Below are 19,655 nucleotides of genomic sequence, written 5' to 3'. Positions count from 1 at the left end.
ACAAAATAACTGAAAAAACCCAGAACATTCCAGCCCCCTTTATCCACTGGCAGACAGCTTCTATTTCGTCTTTCACCAAAATGTTTTTTTTTATATATAGCTTTAAAAATGTCCTCAAGGTTTGTAGTGGGTATGATACTGGACAACAACCTTCAACTCCCACAGTAGTACGTTGTGAAATTCAATTCAATAAATCTGGTAATTTGTGGGATGGTAGCAGAAAAAAATGACCATGAAAGCTGCTGGATTGTTGTAACAACCCAATTGGTTCATTAATGTCCTCAGGGGAAGGGTATTGGCCAGCTCTACCTGGTCTGGTCTACATGTGACTCCAGTCCCAAAATACTTGTTTGGCTTTTAATGAAAGACAATGTTTATGGGTGTTGTCTATATGGACCTCCGGAAGGCATTTGAAAGACAAAGTGAATATCCAGCAGATTGGGAGAGTTATAAAAAGCAACAAAGGGATACAAAGCAAGTGGTAAGAGGTGCAATAAGGGAATATGAAAAAAAACTTGCAAGGTATATCAAAGCTAACAGGAAAGGTTTTAATAAATACATTAAGAGAAAGAGAGTGGCAAAGTGGAATATAGCCCGTTAAAGACAGATGCAGGTGAGACTATGATGGATAATAAGGAAATGGCAGACATGTTAAATGAATACTTTGTATCTGTTTCCACAGTGGAGAAAGAGGACAAAATACCACTGGTACAAGGGTACCTAAAAATAAGGTAAGGGGATTTAATATAAGTTTTTTAAAATGGTAATGGGGAAAACAATGGGACTTAAGATAGACCAATCTCCAGGACCTGATGGTCTCCATCCCAGGGTATTAAAAGAAATAGGTTAGGATATTGCAGATGCATTAGTCATAATTTTCCAAAGCTCTCTAGATTCTGGAATTGTGCCTTTGGATGAAAAATTCCAAATATTACTCAATTATTTAAGAAGGGAGGGAGAAACCAGATAACTACAGACCTGTCAGTTTAACTTCAATTATGGCAAAGTTATTGGAATCTGTCATGAGACAGAGTGACTGAGCATTTAGACAAGTATTAGTTGATCAAAGAGAGTCAGCATGGATTTTTGAAGGGTAGGTCATGTTGTAGCATCATGATTAGGGGAATGTTTATGGATGTTGTCTATATGGGCTTCCGGAAGACATTTGATAAGGTTCTGTACAAGAGATGAGAACACATGGAATTAGGGGTAATCTTGTGATATAGGTTAGTTATTGGTTGGGAGCTGGGAGACAGAGAGTCGGCATAAAGAGTTTGTTCTCTGATTGGCATGATGTGACAAGTGGTGTTCCCCAGGGATCTGTACTGGGACTTCCACTTTCCATCATATATATTAATGACTTGGATGAAGAAATAGAGAGTTGTACATTCAAGTTTGCAGATAGCACAGTAAATTGTGTGGATGGGAGCAGGAAGTTACTAAGAGAGATAGACTAAGTCAGTGGCCAAAACTATGGCAGATGGTGTTCAATGTGGAGAAGACAGACAACATTTCCTTAATAGCGAGAGACGAAGAGCTGTGGAGGAGCAAAGGGATTGGGGTGTCGATGTGCGCAAATTACTAAAAGCTAGTGCACAGGTACAAAACGTCATCAAAAAAGGCTAATGGAATAATGGCCTTTATCTAAAAGGGGTTGGAATTAAAAAGTGAGGAAGTGATGCTTCAGTTGTACAGAACCCATCTGGAGGGACTGGATTCACATTTGGACACTTAACCTCAGTGGATATAGTGGCCTTGGAGGGGATGCAGCACAGGTTCACCAGAATGATACCAGAGCTTAAAGAGTTAAATTTGTGAGAACAGGTTGCATAAACTTGGCTTGGATTCCCTTGAATTTAGAAGATTGATGGATGATCTAATCCAGGTGTTTAAAATAATAAAGGGATTCGATGGGGTAAAGAATACCTGTGAACTAAGGAAGGATTTATGGCTCAGTGTTTCCACGTCATGTGGTAAATGTTATAAGTTAGAGCACCTTGCAGGGTTTGGAATGACGAGAATGCACATTGGGAATTTGGATATATAGGTCGGCAATCCCAATTCGTAGCATGGGTGTCTTTCCATTCCACTGATCTCTACGGCGAATTCCACTACTGTCACTTAAAGTAGATCAGTAGTCCTGACAGAGGGCACGGGAAATAATAGACGGCAAACGATGTGGGCCGTTATTTGGGCCCACCAATCTCCATGCTCAATGACTACCAAACCCCCTCCCCCAGGCCTGGCAACACAGGCAGCGTCGTGTCCCATGCATAAGTTGTTTCTCAGTCTACACTTGCCACTGTGAGTCCCAGATATTTATCCAGTTCTTTCACACTGCGATCATATTGTTCCCATGTCACGAAGATTGATCACATTTTCCTCTCGACCAATTTTCCCCCTGCCCTTCCTAACTCGCCCTTCTCTATTTTTTTCCTATGTGCCCACAATAGTGAAATGCACCAAAAACTCAAAACAATGGAATATTTCTGTCACTAAATCCTAATTAAATACAATTTAGTTCAGATTGGCAAATCGAGTTAATTTACAAGTATCACAAAATGGGTGATAAGGACTGAAAATGACTAGTTTGCTCAAGACTGGTTACAAACCTATGGGCATTACACATAATCCTGTTTCACACACCTTGTAATTCAGTACAACCTATTATGGCGTAACACAGCAGACCTCCTCCTGCCTCTTGCTCTTTTTCATTCCCTTGTAGATTGTAGTCGCTTCTTATTTTTTCTTTCTACCCTTCAGTGCATGGATACATTTTTCCTGCAAAGTACAGAATTTCTTGGGGCTATGTGAACACCGCTCTCACAGGTCTGAAAAGAGATCAACTGTATTTCAAGAATCACTGGTCAGTTTTTGTGCAGATTAATAACGGATGGACTTGAAGGGGACATGAGTCAACTTGTTTTTAAAACTATATCAAGTTACATCTGGTTCCACGCTCCTCCCATAAGGCTGATGTCCTGTTGCCTTAACACCGAGGAGCCTCAATATTTTACTTAAACTAGAATGAGAACTCGTGCCTGAATCCAAACACTGCATTTGGATATTTGCACGTCTGCACCAGCTGGTGGCAGCCAGAACCTATCTGAGAACTACAGGGAGAATCGGAGAAAGTATTGTTCTCAGGAAAACACCCTGCTGTCTTCAGACTCTTTCAGACTCGTGCTCAGAACCTCACCGGTCACTTCTGAATATCTCAAGCTCACAGTGACAGTGGGAAATGCTCCGCCCCTCTCAATCCTTCCAATTTACAGCAACTGCATTGTGAACGTTCGGCCAATATGCAGGGTGGAAATCTTTCTGGAAGGGAGTCTTATTTTATCTTCAGGGTGGTTGGTAGATGTGCAAAGTGCAGCAGATCTGAGCCAAGGATTTAGGAATCAATGGTATTTGTCGTAAGTGGGTTCATATTTGTTAAAGTCTGTCAGGAACTGTCTGAAATAATTGTTCCCAATGGATCCACTATATTCATTCTCGGGATGTGGGAGTCGCTGGCAAGGCTGGCATATGTTGCCCAGGCCTAGCTGCCCTGAGAAGGTGGTGGTGGGTCTTGAACTGCTGGTAGTAGTTTTTTGATACACCTGAGTGGTTTGCTAATGGATTGATTTGAACACAAGGATGAGAATTTTAAAAATCGAGGCGTTGCCGGACCGGGAGCCAGTGTAGGTCAGCAGGCACAGGGGTGATGGGTGAACGGGACGTGGCGCGAGTTAGGACACGGGCAGCAGAGTTTTGGATGAGCTCAAGTTTACCGAGGGTGGAGATGGGAGGCCGGCCAGGAGAGCACTGAAATAGTCGAGTCGAGCGGTAACAAAGGCATGGATGAGGGTTTCGTGAGCAGATGGGCTGAGGCAAGGGCGGAGACGGGTGATGTTATGGAGGTGGACGTAGGTGGTCTTGGTGATGGAGAGGGGATGGGGGTTCGGAAACTCAGTTCAGAATCAAAATAGGACGGTGAGGTTGCGAACAGTCTGGTTCAGCCTCAGACAGTGGCCAGGGAGAGGGATGGAGTCGGTGGTTAGGGAACGGAGTTCGTGGCGGGGACCGAAGACAATGGCTTTGGACTTCCCAATATTTAATTGGAGGAATTTTCTGCTCATCCAGAACTGGATGCCGGACAAGCAGCGTGACAAATCAAAGGCAGTGGAGGAGTTGAGAAGAGATGACGGTTAGTTAGAGCTGGGTATCATCAGCGACCCTTTAATATTCCTCCCTTACATGAAACAATCTAATTTCCTTTTAAAAGAAGTGATGGACTCTGCTTCAGCGACGCTTTGTGGCAGAGAATACAACATTCTAATCACCAACTTGTAGAAGAATTTTTACTAACTCCCTTTATATAAAAACATAAAAAATAGGAGCAGGAGTAGGCCATTTGGCCCCTTGAGCCTGCTCCGCCATTCAATAAGATCATGGTTGATCTTCTACCTCATCTCCACTTTCCTGCACTATCCCCAGATCCCTTGATTCCCTTAATATTCAAAAATCTATCGATCTCTGTCTTGAATATACTCAACGACTGAGCCTCCACAGCCCTCTGGGCTAGAGAAATCCAGAGATTCACCACCCTCTGAGTGAAGAAATTTCTCCTCATCTCAGTCCTAAATGGACGACCCCTTATTCTGAGACTGTGACCCCTGGTTCTGGACTCCCCAGCCAGGGGAAACATCCTCCCTGCATCTACCCCACTGACATTGGTAGTGGGGAAAATGCTAGAGTCCATTATAAAAGATGTAATAGCAGAGCACTTGGAAAACAGTGACAGGATCGGACAAAGTCAACATGGATTTACAAAAGGTGAATCATGCTTGACTAATCTACTGGAATTTTTTGAGGATGTAACTGGTAGAATAGATAAGGGAGAACCAGTGGATGTTGTTGTGTATGTACTGCAGTACCGGCAGTGACCACACCTGTATAAAATACCTCTTTTATTGTTCTCCTGCAGTCCGTGTATTATTGATACTCAGACACTACAGATGTGGTGTATTTGGACTTTCAGAAGGCTTTCGATAAGGTCCCGCATAAGAGATTGGCGTGCAAAGGTAAAGCACATGGGATTGGGGGTAAGGTACTGATTTGGATAGAGAACTGGTTGGCAGACAGGAAGCAAAGAGTTGGAATAAACGGGTCTTTTTCCGAGTGGCAGGCAGTGACTAGTGGGGTACCGCAGGGATCAGTGCTAGGACCCCAGCTATTCACAATATATATTAATGATCTAGACGAGGGAACTAGATGTAATATCTCCAAGTTTGCAGACAACACAAAGCTGGGTGGGCATGTGTGCAGTGAGGGGGATGCAGAGAAACTCCAGTATGATTTGGACAGGTTGGGTGATTGGGCAGATGCATGGCAAATGCAGTATAATGTGGATAAATGCGAGGTTATCCACTTTGGTGTCAAAAACAGGAAGACAGATTATTATCTGAATGGCAATAGATTGGGAAAAGGGGAAGTGCAACGAGACCTGGGTGTCCTTCTGCACCAGCCGCTGAAGGTAAGCATGCAGGTGCAGCAGGCAATTAAGAAGGCAAATGGTATGTTGGCCTTCATAGCGAGAGGATTCGAGTACAGGAGCAAGGATGTCTTGCTGCAGTTGTACAGGGCGTTGGTGAGACCACACCTTGAGTATTATGTGCAGTTTTGGTCGCCTTATCTGAGGAAAGATGTTCTTGCCATGGAGGGAGTGCAGCGAAGATTCACCAGACTGATACCTGGGATGGCAGGAATGACGTATGAGGAGAGATTGGGTCGATTGGGCTGGAGTTTAGATGAATGAGAGGGGATCTCATTGAAACTTATAAAATTCTAACAGGACTAGACAGACTAGATGCAGGAAGGATGTTCCCGATGGTGGGGGAGTCCAGAACCAGGGGTCATAGTCTAAGGATAAGGGGTAAGCCATTTAGGACTGAAATGAGGTGGAATTTCTTCACCCAGAGAGTGGTGAACCTGTGGAATTCTCTACCACAGAAGGCAGTTGAGGCCAACTTATTAAATATATTCAAGAAGGAGTTATATATATTTCTTAAGGCTAAAGGGATCAAGGGATATGGGGAGAAAGCAGGGACAGGGTACTGAATTTGGATGATCATTAAATGGCGGAACAGGTTCGAGGGGCCGAATGGCCTACTCCTGCTCCTATCTTCTATGTTTCTATGTTACCCTGTCAAGCCCTGTAAGAATTTTGTATGTTTCAATGCGATCACCTCTCATTCTTCTAAACTCCAGAGAATATAGGCCTAGTCTACTCAATCTCTCCTCATTGGACAATCCCCCCATCCCAGGAATCAGTCTGGTGAACCTTCGTTGCACTCCCTCTATGGCAAGTATATCCTTCCTTAGGTAAGGAGACCGAAACTGTACACAATACTCCAGGTGTGGTCTCACCAGGGCCCTATATATTTTTGTTGTGATTGTATCAAATCTTTGCCCTCTCAGTGGAAACAATCTGCCACTATTAACCTATCATAACACTTCATAATTTTGAATCTCTCATGTCACCCCTTAACCTTCCCAGCTCCAGCCACAGAGAAAATAATCATCAACGTTTTGTCTCTCTATTTAGGTTCTGCCCAGATTACACATCATCCTCCGGTTGAGAGGGTCCACAGGCCGTCTTCTCCCATCCCTTTGGCAATGGCAGTCAGCTCTCATTCTTTCTTATTAATTCTCAGGATGTGGGCATCACTGGCAAGGCCAGAATTTATTGCCCATCCCTAGTTGCCCATGAGAAGGTGGTGGTGAGCCGCCTTCTTCTTGAACCTTTGCAGTCCGTGTGGTGAAGGTGCTCCAACAATGCTGTTCAGTAGGGAGTTCCAGGATTTTGACCCAACATCAATGTAGGAACAGCGATACATGTCCAAGTCAGGATGGTATGTTCATGAGACTAGCACTGGTTGATTTTGCCCTCTGATTTCTCCTCCTCACTCTGTGCCATTGCTACACTTCTAATAAGTGCTTCCTTTTGGCAGCCTGGATCAGATTGAAAACAGTGTGAGCTGGTGGGGTGAGAGGAGGGGAGTCATAGGACAGAACCCATGCCCTGTCACCTCATGTCATGACGTTGTTAATGCACTAACCTGCTGTGCCACTATGGTGCTGGGGAATTTTTGTTTTTAATGCATTGCTGTAGCACCATATACCAAAAGCACAGTACAGACTGCAACACTGGTAAAAAGGAGTCACTATAACAAACCAAATACATAATTAATTTGAGGCTGTCAGCATTGCCATTTGGCACAGTTTTTTCCAGCTCACTGCTCCTAAAATGCCAAGCACAATTTCCTTGTGACGGGGTAATTCAGTTACTACATACCAATTTGCAATGATACGCATATGAGCCACTATAAGTGAAACGATTTGAAATCAGATCCATTATCTGAGCTGCAACTAGCACTGGCTCAGCAAGAATCACTATCAACATACCGTCAAATTGCTCCCTGTACTGCATTTAGTGATAGCACTGAGTGAACCTGAATCAGTTATGGTGCATGTTAATGACTAACTTCAATCTTCACAAAGCCTGTTTGACAACTGTCACAGACTACTCACAGCTACAATGACTGAACTGTGGGCATTTTATAGCTTGACTTCTTGTGACCAAACAGGGACTTTCAGAGCTCACTTTAATTGCCACCGTTTGCAGGTAATTGTTCCCGGCCCTAACTAAGCTCAGGTCCCCTGAACTATGGCGCACAAGTTTAACCTTAACAACTTGTATTTGCATCGCGCCTTTAGTCGTTCCAAGGCACTACGCAGAGGTGTAAGGAAATTGGCCCTTGGGTCAAAGAAGGGGAGATTAGGAGGGGTGACCAAAAGCTTGATCAAAGAGCTGGGTTTTAAGGAGGGTCTTAAAAGAGTAGTGGGCGGTGCAGAGGCGGAGGGTTTAGAGGGAGAGTTCCAGAGAGCGAGACCGAGGCCAGCTAAAGGCGTGGCCACCAGTGGTGGGGTGAAAGGAGGGAGAGATGCACAAGAGGCCAGAGTCAGGGGAACTGGGAGCTAAGGGGGTTGGGTTTGCAGGGCTGGAGGAGGTTACAGAGATAGGGAGGGACAAGGCCATGGAGGGGTTTAAACACAAAGAGGAGAATTTTAATTTCGAGGGATCGAGGGAATAGGAGCCAACACAGATCAGCAAGGATGGTGATTTTTTTTGCCTAATCTGAGCTGGCAGTGTCAGAGCTGGAAAACTGCTTGAGGGGAGGGGTTTTTCCTCCACCGAGTGCTTGCCTATCCTCCATTTTCACCAGGCTGGTCCTTGGGGCCGTACTATGTCCATATGTGACTGGGCGTGTGATAAATGCATAAAAATGTGCACTCTTTGTATGCTAGAGCATGGGGCCCTCGGTTAGGCCCCGACATCCGGCACTCCGATATCGGTGGAGGGGGACTTGGGCCAAGAAGAGAAGATTTTACAGGGTTTTGATCGAGTAAATAAGGAGAAACTGTTTCCACTGGCAGGAAGGGTCTGTAACCAGATAACACAGATTTAAGATAATTGGCAAAAGAACCAGGATGGAGGTAAGGAGAAATGTCTTTATGCAGCGGGTTATGATCTGGAATTCACTGCCTGAAAGGGTGGTGGAAGCAGATTCGCTAATAACTTTCAAAAGGGAATTGGGTAAATACTTTAAAAGGGAATATTTTCAGGGCTATGGGGAAAGAGCGGGGGAGTGGGACTAATTGGATAGTGCTTTCAAAGAGCCGGCACAGACGCGATGGGCCGAATGGCCTCCTTCTGTGCTGTATGATCCAATGACTGTAGGGGCCTGTGCACGAGCTCCCAGAGCTCGGCTGTGCACCAAGGAATGATTCCGCTTTGCACACGCGATTAGCCGTCTGCCTCTTTCTCCCTCTATGCAGCAAGTTTAGGCCCCTAGGCTAGAGCAACCTCCGGCCTCTGCTACAGAGCCTGCCTCCTGCAGGTTAATGACTCCGGGGTCGGAAACCCGGCTGGGGTCAGGGGGACATCTCTGAGCGGGTGGAAGTCCCGTCCCGTTGAAGATGTGCCCCAATTACCCAGGATGGCTATTAGTTGTGTTTGTGACTGGTCGGGAGAGGTTGCAGCGCCACCTCTGGCGTAGGCCGACCCGCAATGTTGTTTTTGTAGTGGTTACAGTGCCACCCTGTGGATGGCGTAAGAACAGCAGGCATGACCGTCACTGTTCCAGCGATACATCCAGTAACACTTATGTCTGATGTGCAGTGGTAGTGGCATCAGAAAAAAACCTGAATTAAGATTAAACTATTCACTAAATTGTTTCAGTCTGAAAACAATTTTGCGATAGTTTCGTTGTAAAACGTTCAGAAAAAGTCTTGCCAAAGTGGGTTAACAGTTTCCAACAATTGTCATTTCATTCCTGGTTCCTCTCACCTGTTTTGGGTCTGTATATAAGTCTGTTCTGTACCATGTGAATGGTGAGCAGGGTCATCAGTATGGAAGTAAAAGGAATAAGGAAGCCCAGGTTTTTGGCTATGGACTGTTGAATATAGGCAATACTCACAAAAACAACTGCAGAGTTCAAGGTCAGAAACCAGTGAAACCTGTGGGAAGATGGATCAGAAGTTGGAGTTCAAAATAAGACCGCAAATTTTGGTTGAATTTATCTACGTGGATATCTTAAAATTCTAATAATATTACTTAGCAGTGAAGCATTGAAGCTGACAGTGCAGAAGGAGGCCATTTGGCCCATCGCGTCTCTTTGCTGGAGCAATCCAAAACTAATCCCACTCCCCAATCTCCCTGCTCTCTCTCACTCCCCAACCTCTTGCTTGCTCCTGATCATAGTACCCACTGTCCGCTCCCCCATTCACCCCCTGCCCTGAGCCACAGCCCCACCTCCCACCCAATCAGCTATGTTGCAGCCCCTCGCCAACAGTCTCACCCCTCCCCCACCTCATCTCAAAGGGAACGCCGTATGAAATGGTAAAGAGTCGGGCTGGCCTGGCTGGTATTCCACTCAGGAACCATTCTCGTCAACATTCTAAATGACTTCTGTATCTCTGGGCGTTAACCCTTTTGTAAGATGGACTTGACTTTATATAAATAGTGTAGCATAAATCTGTGCTGTATGATTCTATGAAATCAAACCAGACCTTATAGGTAAAAATCCCAAAGTATTACACAGCCATACTGAAAGAGAAAGAGGGAGAGAGTCAGAGAGAGTGTGAATGGCAGAAAGATATATTCACATTAAAGAATGGAAAGGAAGCAGAGAGACAGATACAGGAAGAGGTATAATTATTTCATCTGTGAGCAATAATGGAGATCAACTATATTATAATACATTGTTACACTCACACACACACTCACACTCACACACTCATACACACATTCACACACACACTCACACTCACACTCATACAAACACACTCACACTCACACACACATACTCACACTCACACTTACACACACTCATACACACACACTAACAAACACTCACACACAAACTCACTCATACACACACACACTCAAACACACTTACTTACACACACAAACACGCACACACACACACACTCATACGCATGCACACTCACACTTGTACACACGCACACTCACACTCATTCACACACACTCGCACTCATTTGCACTCACATTCACACACACACACTCACACACACACACACTCACACACACTCACACACACTCACTCTCACTCTCACACACAAACACTCACACACATATACACAGACAGACACACACACACACACACACTCATAAACTCACACAAGCACACACGCAGCTCCTCTTAGGGGCTACTAAGCTTCTTCAACATAGAATCGTAGAATCATAGAATAGTACAGCAAAGAAGGATGCCATTCGGCCCATCGAGTCTGTGCCGGCTCTTTCGAAGAGCAATCCCTTTAGTCCCACCCCCCGCTCTTTCCCCATATCCCGGCAATTTTTTCTCCTTCAAGTATTTATCCAATTCCCTTTTGAATCTGTCTCCACCGCCCTATCAGGCAGTGCCTTCCAGATCCTAACCACTCGTTGCGTAAGAAGTTTTTCCTCATGTCGCCTCTGGTTCTTTTGCCAATCACCTTAAATCTGTGCCCTCTGGTTACAGTTTCTCTTTATTTATTTATTAACAGAAACAAAAAATAGCTATTACCAGAAATGAATATGCCCAATATTGCAAATAATTCAAAACTTCACACGCAGTAATGAATTTTACTTAAGCCACTTACCTTTAGGAATAATCTGTACAACACAGAACAATACAATCTTTTCTTTAAAAACAGTGAAGCCAGTGACAGATGCATAGTTAACAGACCAGGACCAAAGGCACGAGGTCCCCTTCAATCACTGAGATCCATTCCAGTGAAAGAAGATGAATGTTTAAATGAAGAGGAACACAAATATGGCATAAAGGAGTTCCTTTGAAAAAAAAAGACTTGCATTTATATAGCGCCTTTCACGACCACTGGACGTCTCAAAGCGCTTTACAGTCAATGAAGTACTTTTTGAAGTGGAGTCACTTGTAATGTGGAAAACGTGGCAGCCAATTTGCACACAGCAAGCTTCCACAAACAGCAATGTGATGATGGCCAGACAATCTGTTTTTGTTATATTGGTTGAGGGTAAGTATTGGCCAGAACACCGGGGATAACTCCCCTGCTCTTCTTCGAAGTAGTGCCATGGGATCTTTTACGTCCACCTGAGAGAGCAGACAGAGCCTCGGTTTAACGTCTCATCCAAAAGACAGCACCTCCGACAGTGCAGCTGGAGCGTCAGCCTAGATTTATGTGCTCAAGTCCCTGGATCAATATCCACATCTGTAAATAAAAACAGAAAATGCTGGAAATACTCAGCAGGTCAGGCAGCATCAGTGGAGAGAGAAACAGAGTTAACGTTTCAGGTCGATGACCCTTCGTCAGAACTGGAAAAAGTTGGAGATGGAACAGGTTTTTAAGCAAGTGTAGGGGCAGGGAGAGGTGGGGGGGGGAGGAAAGAAGAAATGGGAACGTCTGTGATAGGATGGAAGGCAGGAGAGATTAAGAGACAAAAGAGATGATGGTGCAAGGCAAAAGGAGATGGTAACGGGACAAGTTAAGAAACAAAAGATGGCTCTAGATGAAGTGTAAATGGCACTGGCAGAATGATCGACAGCTGCCATGTGAGAGAGGGAAAAAAATGATAGGGGCCGAGGTTATAGTCTGAAACTGTTGAACTCGATGTTGAGTCCAGAGGCTGTAAAGTGCCTAATCGAAAGATGAGGTGCTGTTCCTCGAGCTTACGCTGAGCTTCATTGGAACAATGTAAGAGGCTGAGGACGGTGAGGTCTGAGTGGGAATGGAGCAGTGAATTAAAGTGACAGGCGACCGGAAGCTCGGGGTCCCCCTTATGGACTGAACAGAGGTGTTCCGCAAAGCGGTCACCCAATCTGCGTTTGGTCTCCCCAATGTAGAGGAGACCACATCGTGAGCAGCGAATACAGTATACTAGATTGCAAGAAGTACAAGTAAATCGCTGTTTCACCTGGAAGGGGTGTTTGGGGCCCTGGACAGTGGGAAGGGGGGAGGTACAAGGGCAGGTGTTCCATCTCCTGCGCTTGCACGGGAAGGTGCCGGGCAAAGGGGAAGGGGTGTTGGGGGTGGTAGAGGAGTGGACCAGGGTGTCGCGGTGTATCTGTAAAGGTTGGTTCCTTGCATGAAACATTGTTTGTTCTTTCATTAAATATACTAACACCAAACTGAGGCGTTCAGCTTGTTGATGCTGGTACTTCATTTTTTTGTTAAAGCTATGCCTTAGTGAAATCAATCTTTTTTGATGCCAGCCTGTAGACTGAGTGTAAATTTACCGTAATCTGAGGCAACTCCCGTTTGTTTTACACCTGATGTTTTATGAAATGATTATTATGCGCCGAGGTCGTGTTGAGGCAGCATTTCAAATTCTGCATTCCGCGCCTTCCGAATTCTCATGCTGTTCTTAGTAATGGTGGTTCTGTTGGAATGGAGCTCAGAGTGGTGCGAGGGGGGCTCTACATAAGTGCCAGGCTTTGATTTGTTGTGTTTAGAGCTTTGTCCGAGACAGTCAGTGGCCCAGAAATTTGGGTCGGGGGCTTCCCGTGGGTGCAAGCCTCCGACCTGCACTTACCTAGTGCACCAGCTGTTGTGCTGTGGGCCCGCGTGGGATTCCGATCCTGGGCCTGCTCCAACTGCCGGCGCGCAGTGCTTGCGTATCCCTGGGGCGCAGTTAGTTCGAAGCGTCCCCTGGGATCACGTGGGCCATGGAGAGCCAATGGTAGCAGGGAAATGCCCATTCATAAAATTGACAGTAAGAGCTGTCAAAACTATAAATACTATAAGCCCCAAAACATAACTAAAACTTCAAATAATTTTTTTAAAAATCACATTTTTTAAATAACTATAAATTACATAAAATAACTATTTTAAACAATAATTTAAATTTTTGAAAAAATTAATTACATTTTCTAATGGGGCTAAAAATAAACTTACCTTTCTGTAAAGTATTTAAAAATAATAAACCTGTGGAAAAAATGTTTTAATTTTAATGAATTCACCACTTACCTTGTTAAAAGCAGGCCTTGCGACTGCTTTTTAAAAGTGTAACTCCTGGAGACTTACCCTCCCGGAGAAACCTGGAAAAAAAACGGAAGTTCCAGGCGTACGCGCTGCCTCTCCGGCGCACGCGTTCGATCTCTGAACCCCTTCCTTTAAGGGACCGGAAGTTCTGGTTTCCCGCGCATGCGCAGTGCATGCATGAAACCAGCACTTCCGTTGGGCCTACGGGTGAGTACCCAGCGCATACTCACCCGTGGAGACCCGAATTTCTGGGTGTTTATTTGGATGTTGTTCATTGTCTAAAGTCGGCAGTCCTTTAGACGTTTATTTTACCTATTTTTTCTGGCCTTGCTTGCTTGGGATTCAGCCTCATACTTGATGGTGTATGAAGTGTTTAATCTGATCTTTTGCATGAAATTTGTTTACAGAAAAGTTCGATGAAGTCTCACCTCTGAGTCAGAAGATCGTAGCTTCAAGTCCTACTTCATTGACTTTAGCACAAAATGTAGACTGACACTCCAGTGCAGTACTGAGGGAGTGCTGCACTGTCAGAGGTGCCGTCATTTGAATGAGACATTAAACGAAGGGCCTGTCTGATCTCTCACATCTACATAAAAGATGCTATGGCACTATTCGAAGAAGAGCAGGGGAGTTCTCCCCGGTGTCCTGGCCAATATTTATCCCTCAACCAACATCACTAAAACAGACTATCTGGTAATTATCATAGTGCTGTTTGTGGGATCTTGCTGTGCACAAATTGGCTGCCGCATTTCCTGCATTACAACAGTGACTACACGTCAAAAGTACTGGATTGGCTGTAAAGCGCTTTGGGACATCCTGAGGTTATGAATGTGGCTGCATAAATGCAAGTTCTTTCTTTAGACACCTTCAACTTTACTGCAGTGAATCCACAAGATGAGGAAGGTGAAACCAAAGCAGTGTTTTCACAAGCCGCAGCTGAAAGGCTAGCAAAATAAGCGAGCGCGCAGCTCCAACAAAACTAAGTCGCACTGTCGTATCTTTATCAGAAAACACACACAATGATTGGAAAGTGTGTGGGTAAGTCCAGGAAGAGCACTAACCAGTTGAAGAAAGTTGGAAGTTCGCCTTGGCCGTACTCCTGCAGGCAGTAAGCACTGAATGGACAGACAACGGCTCGGATTCCTCCTGAACCCAAAGATGCTGACATGAGGCCGATGTAAAAGAGCACAGTCTGCTCCTCTTTAGCAAGAGCGTGAATGGTATGGTGAGTATCAATGTAGAAATCCTCAAAGGGAAACGCAATGACAGGCAGCATAACAGTACCTTTGGCAATCAAACAGAGAACATTGTCTTTACAGAGATAATCATCCCCTATGTAATTTATAGAGCATCTTATCACATCCTCAGGACACCCCAAAACACTTGGCAAACAAAGAATTGCCTTTGAGGTGCCGTCAGGAAAACACAGCAGCCAATTTGTGTACGACAAGGCCCCATAAACAGCAAAAGAGATGAATGAGCCTTTAATCTGTTTTCAGTGGGAGTGGTGGAGGGAGGAATGTTGGTCAGGCCACCGGAGAGAACTTCCTACTCTTCCTCAATGTTATAATTGGGATCTTTGACGCCAATCCTAAACACGCAGACAGGGCTTTACGTTGAGCACATATTCTACTACTGAGGGAGCGCTGTGCTGTGGGAGGAGCCAGCTTTCGGATGGGATGTCAAACCTCGGCTCGGTCAGCCCTTTCGGGTGGATGTAAAGAATTCCTTGTAACAATTCGAAGGCGAGTAGGGGCAGTTTTCCTTGTGACCTGGCTAACAGTTAACTCTCAACCAACATCACAAAAAACAGACTGGGGGAGAAATTCAACATCATTGCGCCCATTTTATGTACTGATGACTAATCTAACAGTGCGATGGCTCATGCCCGGTCTGGTCGTACAGTCAGATGACTGCTACATTTGTTGGGGACTTTTTTTTAGGCACCCCCGGCAGTTACCTAAACTAGGTCATAGGCCCCTTGTGTATGTTAATGAGGTGCCTAACACCTCTTGAGAACATAAGAATATAACAAATAGGAGCAGGAGTCGGCCATTTGGCCCTTCAAGCCTGCTCCGCCATTCAATAAGATCATGGCTGATCTTCTACCTCATCTCCACTTTCCTGCACTATCCCCATATCCCTTGATTCCCTTAATATTCAAAAATCTACCAATCTCTGTCTTGAATATACTCAACAACTGAGCCTCCACAGCCCTCTGGAGTAGAGACTTCTGAAGATTCACCACCCTCTGAGTGAAGAAATTTCTCCTCATCTCAGTCCTAAATGGCTGACCCCTTATTCCGAGACTGTGACCCCTTAGGAACCCCTTGGAGAAATTCTTGAGTGGAGCAGGTGTCAGGCTTTCAGGAGATTACTGAGGCCTTGGCCGTAGCTGCCAACAAACAGGTGTGTTTAAAAAAACCAACTTAAATGTGGAGTCCAGAGGAGCAGGAATTCCATAATAGTTGTGATTCACAGCAGCAGAGTGGGCTGCTGTGGTTTGTGATCAAGCCTCTCCTGTTCTCATCCCCCCCAGGAACTTACCTCAGGGCGGCTGCCAGCGAGGCAAGTGGGCCCAAGTTTGATGTGCGCACACGGGCCGGCTGCCTCTGGTGGTGCCACCAGCAGTTGACCACAATTATTTCAATGAGCCCTGAGGCCCAATTTCTGTTGCGCATCAGGCCTCCTGGTACCTGGACATTTATCTGATTGCTGTTTGTGGGAGCTTGCTGTGCGCAATATGACAACCAGGTTTCTGCACATTACAACAGTGACGACACTTTAAACATAATTCATTGGCTGTGAAGTATTTTGGGACATGAAAGGTACTAAATAAACACAAGTTAGTTCTTTCTTAACCAAAATTCTTAACCACTTCTGCACATTATATAATTTTACATTTTTTTCTGCATAATAGATTTTCAATGAACAAATCCAGTATCCAACATTTTGACATTAAAAGAAATGGTATTGTCAAGATTTTTTCTGGAACATTCGAGTGTGTTGAGCAGTGACAGCTTTTTTTAAAAATTCATTGGATGTGGACAAGGCCAGCATTTATTGCCCATCCCTAACTGCCCTCAAGGTGAGCCACCTTCTTGCTAGGGCAGATTAAGAGTCATGCCACATTGCTGTGAGCCAGACCAGGTAAGGATGGCAGATTTCCTTCCCAAATGGATTTTTACAACATACTGATACTAGCTTTTTATTCCAGATTTATTTAATTGAATTCTAAATTCCCCAGCTGCCGTGGTGGGATTTAAACTCGTGTCTCCAGATTATTAACAAAGCCTCTGGATTATTAGTCCAGTGACATAACCACTATGCTACTGTACCCCTACATAACATATAGACATAGAAACATAAACATGGAAACATGGAAGGTAGGAGCAGGAGTAGGCCATTCGGCCCCTCGAGCCTTGCTCCGCCATTCAATGAGATCATGGCTGATCATCCAAACTCAGTCTCTGTATTTACTTTCCCAGTGAAGAAACTTGACCAAAATGTTTACACAATAAATTGTTGCAAAATGAGGTCAATTTTGTTAGAGTGTAACCAGATGCAGCAGTGTGAAGAACATAGCCAAACCTTATTTCCCTTGGAACTCACTGCCCTGTAAACAATGACCTCAGAATTAAAATATGTTTAGCAAACAAAAGTAACTCAATTCAGGTAGTTACTTTTTGTTTTAATTGATTAGTTATTAAAATGTTAACCTTCCACTTTTTACATCGGACACCTGCTTTTGCCTTACAAAATATCACAAGTCACGTCTAATGCAACGTGTCAATCCAGTCAAGGTTGTGAAAACTGAGGCCTATGTGGTTCACTCGTCTTTTTTTTTTGGTTCGGCCTTCTATATCCACACAACGGCAGGCCCCGGGAGCTGCAGGTCAGTTGCAATCACGCTCCACAACCACCTTCTAAGTTGCCTTCTGGCCATTTGGCCGATAGCTGCCTTTGTGCCCAGCTGTGCTCCTCGGTTCCTATCAAGACTGACAGTTCTGGCCAGATCAGCTCAGCCTGTGATCTGGGTGTAATTTCTTCCTCTGTGGGCTGGCTGCGTTGCTGTTAAGCATCACTGTGTTTCCAAACCGTCTCAATTTTTCAGGGACACTACTAATTTATTTGTGCAATTTCTGACTCTAGTTGAACTGGTTCCCATTCAGACTAAGTAGGATGTCGCAAGAAACACGGGACTCATACGAGAAGCTGATTTGAATGGAAATGTGTATTTCCACTGTTAATACTCAGCTAAGATGAATGGAGGAGCAATTTCCTCTTGTTATTTTAAGGAAACAAGTACAGAATAATACAAAGTAGTAATATTAAAACAATGCTCACTTTATTACCTGTGCACTTGATAGGTGATAATGTTTCGATAAACAGTCAAGTATAAGCTCGTAATGTGGGCATTTCTGTTGGCAAATTGGAGAGTAGATTTTGCGAGCCCACACTCCCAGCAGGGAGCTGCAGTTGAAGGCAGCACAGGTTGGAGATGGTGCTACAACACTGTCCGCTGATTCTTCAATCCACACTCCCTCCAGGCACAGCTCCCAGCTGGGAGTGCGGGGTCGGTGAATTTACCCTCAGGCCTGCTCTTGAAAGATAATAACCCCAAATAAAGTTCTCCTCAAAAGCACTGAGTGTGCAGCTACTGGCGTGTACAGCGTGACGCTCAACCTGCGGATGCAAGTTATACTGCCATGGAAATTAACGATAACACAACTCTGCGTGCTGGTGCCTGGACTGCTAATTTTTTATACCATAAGCGTGGGAGCATTTACATTATCAAAACATTACAAAGTAACTCCTGAAAGCCTCCCCCTCCCCACCCCCAAGAGGTCCATGGACTAACTGGTCTGTTTAAAATGTGGTTCTCACGGGATTGGAATTCTTTTGCACCCAGTGTGGGTGGTCACCCACACGATGTGTCACCTCCCAAACCCGCCGGCCTCTACCACCTACAGGGCAAGGGCAGCAGGTGCACAGGAACACCATCAACTCCAAGTTCCCCACCAAGTCACACACCATCCTGACTTGGACATCTATCACCGTTCCTTCATCGTCACTGATTCAAAGTCCCAAAGCTCTCAACCTACAGCGCTGCGGGAGTACCTTCACCACAGGGACGGCAGGGGTTCAAGAAGAAGGCTCACCACCACCTTCTCAAAGGACAACCAGCGATGGGCCATAAATACTGGCCTTGCCAGCAACGCCCACATCTTCAGAATACATTTTAAAAAAGTTAATATATTGTTAGCTGTTAACTTTAAACCTATTGAAATTCCCTCTACAATCCCATCATTGCATGGTGCACAGGGAACTAAAGGAGGAAACAATACATATACTTTGAGATAACAAATGTATATGCCACAATAAATCAATCGGATTACCTATAAAGTGAAGGAGTGCACAGATGTAAACCACTTTGGTTCTCCCCATGCAAGACTCTGCAAACCATCCCACCAAGACTGGAGTCAAAGTGCTCGCTCCAACAAAACACAGGTTGACAACTGCAGCCTGGTAGTTCTTGTAGCCCAGTTTCAGAGTGCAGAACAGAATCATGTTGCACACAATCCCAAAGTAAGTAAAGCGTTCGCACAGCTCCACCGAAAGCAGGCAGACCACAATCTGCAATTTCTTTCTGGAATACCGTGGCCCTGCACTCTGCTCCGGTCTGGGGCTCCTCTCTTTCCTTCTCCTCCGTTTAGAAGGATTAAGACAATCCGTTTCTTGAAGATTTGTTAAACCCACCACTGCCATTGTGGACTGCCCCAGCGCCAGCCGGACTGAGGGCCCGGGCAGGAGAGCTGACGGTTCTGATTCTCCAATTATCAGCCTGGTGCGACTGACTGCCTGCATTCTACGTGCAAGTGCGACTATTTCGCAGCTTTTATCGCGCCTTGATGTTGTTGTATTGATAACTAATCTGCAGTCTCTCTCTCTGAGCTCTGTGAGGTCGGACCGTCGTTGCACTGTGTTTAAGATGAGTTGTTGGGCCAGGGTTGCGGTAATGGGTCAGAATGGAAACATCTACCTGACTGGTTTTACAGAGACTGACTCACCTGCTGTGAATAGCCAGA

General features: G+C 45.0%; 1 protein-coding gene across 1 annotated transcript in view; it reads right to left on the bottom strand.

Annotated features, from left to right (window-relative positions):
• slc15a5 (solute carrier family 15 member 5) overlaps nt 1–19,434 on the bottom strand; it is a 55,574-nt gene extending 36,140 nt beyond the window's left edge. Inside the window, exons 1-3 of the mRNA XM_086010924.1 lie at nt 18,966–19,434; nt 14,628–14,850; nt 9,395–9,564 (exon numbers count right to left, since the gene is read on the bottom strand). Of these exons, the coding sequence (XP_085867050.1) occupies nt 9,395–9,564; nt 14,628–14,850; nt 18,966–19,434 (862 nt within the window). The remainder of the gene's footprint in view (nt 1–9,394; nt 9,565–14,627; nt 14,851–18,965) is intronic.
• Between the last annotated feature and the right edge of the window lie 221 nt (nt 19,435–19,655).

The sequence above is a fragment of the Somniosus microcephalus genome, chromosome 17 (genome assembly GCF_052327205.1).
Source record: "Somniosus microcephalus isolate GS21.2 chromosome 17, FLI_Smic_1.0, whole genome shotgun sequence".
Classification (NCBI taxonomy): Eukaryota; Metazoa; Chordata; class Chondrichthyes; order Squaliformes; family Somniosidae; genus Somniosus; species Somniosus microcephalus.
The sequence above is the reverse complement of the archived record's forward strand: the minus strand, read 5'-3'. Positions and strand labels throughout refer to the sequence as shown.